Here is a 9,390-nt window from a genome sequence, read left to right as displayed (position 1 = left end):
TTTTCACTCAGCAGAAAGCCAAGCAGGCTGTCGGGGCCCCTCTGCACACGTGCGCTTTTGTCTCCTTTCAGGTCAGAGTGGAGCGCGGACCACCACATCCTGCTCTAGTGTCACCACGAGTTCAGGGATAGAGATGTTTAAGATGGTTCGCTGTGGTTTTGTCTGCAACTGCGTTTGATCCCAAAAGATGTGGCTGTGTGAAGGGCAGCGTTGTGCGGCTTTCAGCTCGCACAGATAAAAAGTGACAACTTTAAAATTTAGAGCAAAGCAAGTCTTTCCAATAAAAGCCATGAGGTGAAAGAAATTAGCATGGTTACCTCGTAACCATGCTAATTATTTGGTTATTTGGTTATTTGGTTGTCTCCTGATCTTTGTAGCCTTTATAAAGTGTTTTGTGATTTGATCAAATTCAAAAGAACATTTATCTTATTCACTTAAGATGTGCACAATGCCTTTAATTTAGAAAAAATAATAAATCATTCTTTATTGTGGAAGCATTACAAGATGCAAAAATGTGTTAAACCTTTAAAGAACATCAGATAATGTTTGATTTATTAGTCTGTGTGTATTTTGACTGAAACCAAACAAGACCCCACGGATTTCAGGTCAAGACGACGCTTCCTAATGACTAGCCTCCTGAATGAACTAGAGCCAGGACTGAGTCAGTCAGCTGACCGGCAGGTCAGGAGCCGTTGAAGGAGCGGATGTCAGGAAGATAAGAGAGGAGCCACACCTCAGGAGTGATATCGAAGCTCGTTCGGATAGCTTCCGCTTCACTGCTTCGTTTTTTTCACTATGATTTTATCTAAATGAGAAGAAACTTGTAAAATCCACAAGAATCTTTGGATTCACTCATCCTTTGCGATTCTACTTAACAATGAAAAGGTTTGACTTTAAGACGAGCTCTTTCTGCAGATTTAAGTTTGTCTCGACAGAATTATCTTGATGAAATAACTTATATAAATATTTGGGCATTTAAAGTTGATTTTACTTTACTTTCTGACATTTAGGGCTCTGTCATTAAAAATAAGCAGAAACTCTTGATTATCTAGTATTTCACAGGTTGGTCAGAATATTTTGAAAACCAAATTAGGGAAGATACTAATGAACCTTTCCTCCAGTAAACTCCCCATTGCCCTAGCACTGTAACTTTATTATTTCAAATAAACAAGTGATCCCTACAAATAAACAGATTAATAAGCTTTGATTCATTTGAAATTGTTTTACAACCTGTAGCTTTTTTTTATATTAAGTTGCTATAAGACAAAAAAAGGTTGCTTGGTAACATGGAAACCTAATTGGCAAACTAATAAAGTAAGACTGTTTATTAATTGGCGACCATTAGTCTTTGCAAGTGGATATTTTGTCTTCAAAGCTAATGTGCTGGAAAAAGAAATGCTGTCATAAAGGAGACTTGAAGCTAAGCTACTTACACCATGACAATTTGGAACAAAGTTGTTTTTAATATATATTTTTTTATTTGTTTTATCTCCAGTCCTCTTCCACATGCACGTGTTGTTGATGTTTCAGTGTCCCCAGACATTTCAGTTTATGTAAATGTTAGGTTATGGCTCATTCCTGTTTCAACATGACATATGGATGAGCAGGTTTGGTGAGGAAAAACTTTATCGGTCTTGCCTCAAAAACCTTTGGGATTCATGTTAGCAGAGACTCTGAGCCAGCCCATCTCGTCCAACATCAGTGCCTAATCTCACAAATGCATTTCGTCAAAAATGGTCCAAAATCCAATACGCTTTCTTAAAGCTCCCCATAGAAGTCAACAAGCTGTTATTGCCACAAATGACGGGCCAACATCATATCAAACCATATGTATTAAAAACGTGCGAGTCAAGTTCAGATGAAGTGAAGGCAGACAGTCACAAAAAAAAAAAAAACACCTCTGGCAGGTAGTCATAATATTTTGATCTGACTGAAATGTAATTTATTTTTTATTTTCTACAGCTTATATCATCTTTTATACATTCCCAAGATCTGTGAGAATGTGCACATCTGGTGATCCCTACAGAATGGGCAAATATTTTGACAAACTCCACAGTGGGACGTGGATTACAAATTAACATGTCGGCTGCGCAATTAGGTTCACTTCCTCCCCCACCTGCATGCGCCACAGCTTCCGCCCACACTCAGCCTTGAATTACTCCTCTGGCAGCTGCATTCCCAAACAGCAGCTGACGTCAAGAGGGAGGGGTTGAGACTATAAAAACCCGGGGAGCCTCTTTCATTCACAGCCACATTCTGGATTACTACGATAGCTGCAGAGAAGCTCCTTCTTCGGAGTCTGCGGACGGAAACGCAACGGAGGAGTGCGCTCAGTTCCCTTAAAAACAAAAAAAAACACAATGAAAATGCCAGCGGATGAAATCATCATGGAGGGAGACCTGGAGAAGAGGAGCGACAGCTTCCTCCAGTTCTGGAAGAAAAAGACGTGCGTCCTGACCAAGGACAGCCTCAATATGTACGCGGACGTAAAGCGCTCCAAGGTCAAAGAACTCAAGCTGCAGTCCATAAAGAAGGTGGACTGTGTGGAGCGCACCGAAAAGTTCATGTATTTCACCATCGTTACCAAAGATGACAAAGAGATCGACTTCCGGCACTCCGCCGAGCAAACCTGCTGGCACGCGGAGATCACCCTGGCCCTGATTAGTTACCAGAACAGAGAAGCCGTCCAGGACTTCAAGACACGGCAGGACGACGAGAGCGCATCGCCCGGACAGGAGAGGCGCATGGCCAGGGCGCCTTGAACCGCTCCAAGGCGCAGGATCGGAACTGCTCCAAATATGGTGAGATACGATCCAGGATGCTGGATCACCCTGTATATGAATGTAAATATGATTATGGAGAGGGAGAGAGAAACAAAAAACTGCTTCAAGCGTAAACTTATAACGCTTTTTTAAAAAACTTTTTTTAAACTCTCTAGAGTCTACACGGACCATTGAGAAAAATGGGAAAACGGATCAACGGAAGCCTTGGTCATCCGGTCCAGAGATGAAGGACTGTTCGGGACTGAGCTCCCTCAGAGACGGGACAACTGATCCAAATCGACACACGAACTTTTACAAGCTCAAAGTGGACTGAACTGTCAGAACTATTTCATGTTTACTCTTCATAGAGAAATGGCGCCTGAAATCATGTTAATTTATTTTTGTTTCCAGGATCTATGGTGTTACTGGTAAAACTGCTTGTGTTTAAATTATTTTCTGCTTAAATGTGTTTATTTAAATAAATATCTATTTGCTTTTGCCATAATTCCATCCCAACTGTTTTTTTTTTTTACTTTGAAAATGTTTTCTTAAGGTCTGTTAATGTTTAGACCTGCATGATTCAAGGAAGAAAAAAAAAAGCGCCTGACATGCACGGATACCTTTCACCAGCACTATTTCTTAAGTGCCACACATGCAACTGTAAAAAGGGAGTGGAGGACAGGAAAGTCCCTCTTCCGCTCCAGCGTCAAGTGGAATGTGACCTTTTATTGTCGCTGGGAGGGTTTGGGGCCCTGAGTCACGACTGATAGCAAGTTCAGTCGGCATCAACGGACGCTTTGAAGACTCGATGGTGTCACTGAACACACCTGTTTCCGAGGTGTGGTGACCTTTATGGCTCCTGGTACAATCTGATAATGGAAGTATAAAGTGAGCGTATCTGAAGAAAATTAAAATCATCAAAAGAATTGTTTTCCTTGATGTTCTGAGACCTTATTGTGTCCAAGACGATATTCAAACTACAGGGGCTTTTTTGATGGAAATGGTGAACGAAGGTTTTTAAATTGTTGGGAGGACGGAACTGTTTAGTGATAAAGTAATTTGAAAAGCTACTTGGGTTGTACTCACTAAATGAGTCTGTTTACAACAATGGTACCTGATCATCTGGCCATAAAATGAGCATAGCTTTATACGGGTCGTTACAATTTGACCTGAAAATTAGTGTCTCAGTTTATCTAGACTTTATTTTGCCAAATATTGCCTGATAGTTTCTCTATAGAAATAATTTAAATTGAACAGCTGAAAGACATATACCTTCATTAATGCAATGTGGTCACTGCTACCGTTTTCAATTAGATAATTGTTTAGATGTCGGTCAAACACTTGTCTCAAAAATTCAGTTTAATTCTTTGAACAAACAGATTTAAAGCGTTTAGTGATTAAATTTACTTCCGCTAATGAATGAGGTTAAACCATTTGTATATTCAACAATTAATAGCCAACAGGACAATAGTGATATTTAAGAGTTTCAATCCAGAAGTAACCTCAAACATTTAGCTGATTTCACCAAGTAAGATTGTTAGTACCTTGAGACAAATCACTTTGTTGATACTCAAAATGGTATTTAATGTTCTGTCAAACTATCTTATGTAATTTTTTTTTTTACAGATTCAGTAAAATAAATTGAAATTAATTGTATTTTTTTTGTGGCATGGATCTTTGTTGATGACTAAATTATCTGTGTTGTATACAGTACATTGGACGTTTCTTGTTGTTTAACCTTTTTATGACTTAATGTTGGTAAGATAAACAGCCAAACTGTTAAAACAAAATGTTCAGATACTCCACACAAGTAAAAAACCCACAAGAAGAAAAGTCTTAAGAGCTTCAGAAAACTATTAACCACAGGAGTTTGTCTCCCTTCTAGTGGGACTTAGAAACACAAAGCAAACAAAGGATGAGCAACAGCTAAAGTTCCTATAAGACTAAACAAATTAGCACACAATATGAGAGAAACATCAAATAAAGAAAAAGGAAAACTGCACCATTCAAAGAAAACATTTTATGATTCTAAGCAGCTATTTCAAAATGAGGTGAATTTATTCCAGCACTTCAGTCAGACCTGCCCTACTGCACCCAAATATCTGCAGCTGAGGATCCAATATGGAGGGGAAAGTGTGTTATGAGCACACACATTCAGAGGTCAGAGGTGACACGGAGTCAGAACGTTAGCCAGGAATAATGAAACATATCGTAGGATTCCCCCCCTTCCCACCGTCAGATCCCATCCATGAGCAAAGCTTTGAAGTGGGATCACGCTACAATGAATGCATCGAAGCCTTGATCTGTGGAGCATTACAGAAGCGGATGGGCCCTCTTTCCATCTAAAAATACTGCTTCACAAATTGGCACCACGTTAATCTTACACACTCACACACACACACACACACACACACATGCACGCCAACATGTTTAAATTTGCACTGTTAGCCTCTGATCCAAAGGGCAAACAGTGTTTTTTTTTGTCACCAGTGCTCTTAGTTGACCCACCATGGAGGCTGTTGTTAAATAAATCCTTCTGGTTCTGAACATTTGACTCTAAAACTTATCGGAAACAGTTATTCCAATCTACTCTACATCTCTCAATATTACACACTGTGAGGTTTTCTTGCCACTATTCAGAGAAACTCACGAGATCTCCTTCTCTGGTTTCAGGCTTCTGTCCTGGCATTCGGCCATGGTTTGTCACTACATTAGCGCAACGTTCACAATGTGGAATGCAAGGTCTGACATCTTCAGATAATCTTCTGGGATTTTATTTTATTCTTTTCCCTTTAAGAAGGCGAGAGCAGGAGAGAATGTGTCATTCAGGGGCCAGTTATAGCAAACAGAAGACGCCGCGCTGATAAGAAGAGGCAGGGTGGCGACGGCTGGAAGAAACATGTTTCAAGTTCTTTCATCATCCGGATAATTTCAACAGCACTCCCACTCAGTGTCTCTTCTTATCTTCTCCCTGACAGAAGTAACTCATTAATCCTGAGCGAGGTGTATATTGCACATTAATGTGGCTCTTAAAGGAGTGGTTGGCCTTTATACTTTTGAAAATTTGAGAAAACTATCAAATGAAGCATAAACGGTCATTTTCTTCTCACGTTTACTTGTTACGTTACTTTGATGGATTTTAGACAATTAGGACAGGCTGACATGAATCAGAACCTTCTTCTCCAAGATGAAACAAAAGATTTAAACAATGAAAAAAAAACATAAAAAACCTGCATTTTGAATTTCTTTTGAATGGGAAGTCTCTGTCATTATGTACGCAGGTCGGTTTATTCCCCAGGATTTATTATTTGGTTGATCATATAAAACGGTCTGTCCAAAACGTACTTTTTAATGGAAAAGTAAGTTGATTTTTAGACCATTTTTATCTCCTATTTTTAGACGTGAGGCTATACATAAAGGCGGTTTTGGGATTTAGGAAAATAAAGAAGGCAGTATTAGCAAAGCTCATTCTTTTTGTAGGTGACAGAGAAAACATTTTTGCTAAAAGAGACGTTGTTTTCAGATATTAGCATGTTAGCATCTGACTGGGACTCAGTCAGCATGATCCTCCAGTCAGCAGCAGTAAATATCCTCTTATCCTTTTGAAAAGCCTCTATTGGTATTGCTTGATCCAAATGGTAGAGTCATCCTTTGAATCTTTCGTCACGGGTTTTTGGTTTTAGCCTGTTTTATTGTTTTATTTCCAGTGAATCGGTCTTTGAGTTTTTTAGCTTTCTTTTTTTATTAATCACTGTTTTTAAAGCACAAGAGCGATTTAGCAGCTTTGGGAGGTTTTGATCCCAAAGCTGTTGGGATCAAACTTCCCCTTCTGCATCACTTAATCACTTAAATCAGTGATGTTTCACCAGAGTCTCAAACACACACACCACTATAACCAATAATGAACTAATTTAAGTGCAAGGTAACATCTTCACAAACTAAGAAATTGTGTAAGAGTTGAGATTTTATATTATGACAATTTTGATCATTTAACACCTAAAATCAAATTGGTTTGGTTATAAATAATAAAATTGAGACCAAATGGCAAAATCTGTGCACCAAAAGCATATATATATATATGATAATCTATTCTTTATGCTTTGCCTCCAAGTACCCATGCACTTTGGACTGTTTTTAAAAACAGTCCATATTAATATTTGTCAAGGTCTTCAGAAGGTTATTCTTAGCTTTTCATTAAACTTTGGTAACTGTTGTAGTTCAGGGATTAAATTCAGTTTTAACGGTTTGAAAATGAACGATTCTCATATGAACACATGAAATGTAAATTGTCAAAAGGTTGGCAAAAATACAAATATTTTTGCCAACCTTCCCTCCTGTAAGAAACAACATAGCAAACAATAACATGAAAAGCTCTAACAGCCTGTTGATGGATTGTAAAATCAGTAGCTCAGGCTGTAAAATCTACAAAATTCTTGTCTTTTAAAGCCTTTAAAAAGCATTTTCTCTCAGAAACAGCTCCAATTTAGAGCTCATCCAAACCTTGACAAAGTCTTCACACTGACTCACTTCCCCTCACAAGTTTTTCCAGGTGTGCATCATGACTCATTCCTGCGTGATGATGATGATGATGACGAGGGCTTCTTTCTGTTTCCCGTAAGCCCTTTCCTTACAGCGTAAAAACCTCTAATCTTTGAGTCGCTTTTGAACTGAGCTGTTTCCTAACTCGCTCTTCCAGTCAGAGTTTAATCTGACGCCAATAGGACACAACACTAAGGCCTTGTGTAAATAGAAGCCTTCTAAACCCAAACAGAAGAGGACGTAAAGCAAGGCCTCAGCAGATGCTCTAATTACAAACAGCCTCTTCAGGATGAGGGTCGCGTTAACAGCTTAGTGACATAAGAGAGCTTCAGACGTTACAACAAGCTGAAAAGGCCGACGATAATGCACCGCTTTGTCAATCCTCAGGAATGATGTTATCTAAGAGAGGTGCTATTCATGGGCTTGGTTTACTTGAATACGTTTCTGTAAGTATGCCGAGTGCAAGGCATGACTCAGGTGAGCAAACGCCTGAGAATTTACCTAAGTTGGACGCACCCTCCTCGGGTCGTGGCTGTAGGGTTGGGTTGCCAGACCCAACACGACAGCTGGGTCTGGCTCACCACATTTTCAGAGGAAACCAAACTTCTTGACTGTAAGATTTGGGCCAAAACTCAAACTTTCTACACAACAATGATTCCCATTTCTTAATTTAAGCCAGTGGTTTCCAAACATTTTCTGCCCCCCCCACCCCCAAGGATTACAAATAGTTGTCTGGTTGAACAACGTTTGTGAGGGGGGGGGAAGAGGATTCTTAGAGACTCCCTGTCTCTAAGAATGAGTGGGGTGGGGGGAATTGACTTCTTTTGGGGGCAAAATTAATGTTCGTAGCTGGACATAGACAACAACATCGGTAGCCACAAGCTACTTGTTAAGCTTAAGGTGATGTATTGATATTAGCTAGTCATCTTTTAGCTAACATTACCTGCATCCAACAGCTTTACTCAACTCAGTCGGTTAGTTTGGGGGAAAAACTGTGAAAAGTTCTTTGCGTTTTTGCTGCCATGATTCTAACAAACCTACGTAGCTCTGCACAGCAGCAGCAGGTCTCCTTCACTGCCGCACAGGTGTAAACCCAGCGCGAGTGTCGCAGCGCTTATGTTGCGTTTAAAGGCGGCTCAGAAAAACAGGTTACCACATGTTAAAAACGGATTAAACAGGTTTAACTGATGATAAAAGTGACAGAGGACACATATATGGGAAGTGCAGAAGCCCCTACTGTATCAAATTGACATAGGAATGACAGAGAGTTGGCCATTCTAAGGTAAAAACCTTGGAATGGCCCTTTTTTTCATCCATTTTTTTCAAAAAAATTTTTTTTCATCCATCCAGACGGCTCCCCCCCCATAGACATAATATAAGCTATACGCCTCATGGACCGCTCTCGCCTATTGTCGCGGACGAGATTTAGGGCGGCCATCTTGGAGCGGTACACCACTCCACTCAGCTTATGTGTTTAGCAGGCACAATGACGTATCAGCGCATTTAATCCATCATAACACGCTTTTTGTGTTACTGGAAACCATATTCAAACATCTATCAAAGCTACATTTATAAACAATTGTATTATTTAAGTATGTTTTTAATACATATTTCAGAGGCATCTTCTGCTGTTTTGGTTGAGCAAAGTAGGAGGGTATGCCGCTCCAAGATGGCCGCCGTATTTCCTGCACTGGAGCAGCCAATGCGGGGTCTACTCGTATGGGGGCGCGCCTCACAGTTTGGGATCCTCTGATTTAAGCAAAGGTCATCTCATTTATGGAAATTGTGAACAGCATGCTGCCATGAATGGTTCGCTGGTTGAGCACTGCCTGTGGTCTCAATTTGAACATAGATACTTTTCTGCAAAATACACCAACTTTTAATCATATACTATGAAATAGAATAGGTTATTCTATCATTATAACCATTGGTTATTGAAAAATTTGTAATTGATTTAAAGCCTGGCTTCTTCTCTTTTTTGCTTTAGAGAAGCAAAAAAAAAGTCCACAGCAGGCTTTTTTTTCATCTAATTGAAAAAATGATTCAGTATTAATGTTATGTGATACAGCTTACATGTCTGCCTAAAATT

The 9,390-nt window shown here is 39.6% G+C and overlaps 1 protein-coding gene across 1 annotated transcript; it reads left to right on the top strand.

The window, feature by feature from the left end:
* Positions 1-2,229: 2,229 nt before the first annotated feature.
* On the top strand, positions 2,230-3,701 carry phlda2 (pleckstrin homology-like domain, family A, member 2). Its single transcript, XM_008411560.3, has 2 exons — positions 2,230-2,801; positions 2,939-3,701. The coding sequence occupies exon 1, from the start codon at positions 2,361-2,363 to the stop codon at positions 2,760-2,762; it is 402 nt and encodes a 133-aa protein (XP_008409782.1). The 5' UTR covers positions 2,230-2,360; the 3' UTR covers positions 2,763-2,801; positions 2,939-3,701.
* The last annotated feature ends 5,689 nt before the right edge of the window (positions 3,702-9,390 follow it).

The sequence above is a fragment of the Poecilia reticulata genome, chromosome 6, assembly GCF_904066995.2.
Source record: "Poecilia reticulata chromosome 6, P_reticulata-male-v2, whole genome shotgun sequence".
In the NCBI taxonomy this organism is placed as follows: domain Eukaryota; kingdom Metazoa; phylum Chordata; class Actinopteri; order Cyprinodontiformes; family Poeciliidae; genus Poecilia; species Poecilia reticulata.
The sequence above is the reverse complement of the archived record's forward strand: the minus strand, read 5'-3'. Positions and strand labels throughout refer to the sequence as shown.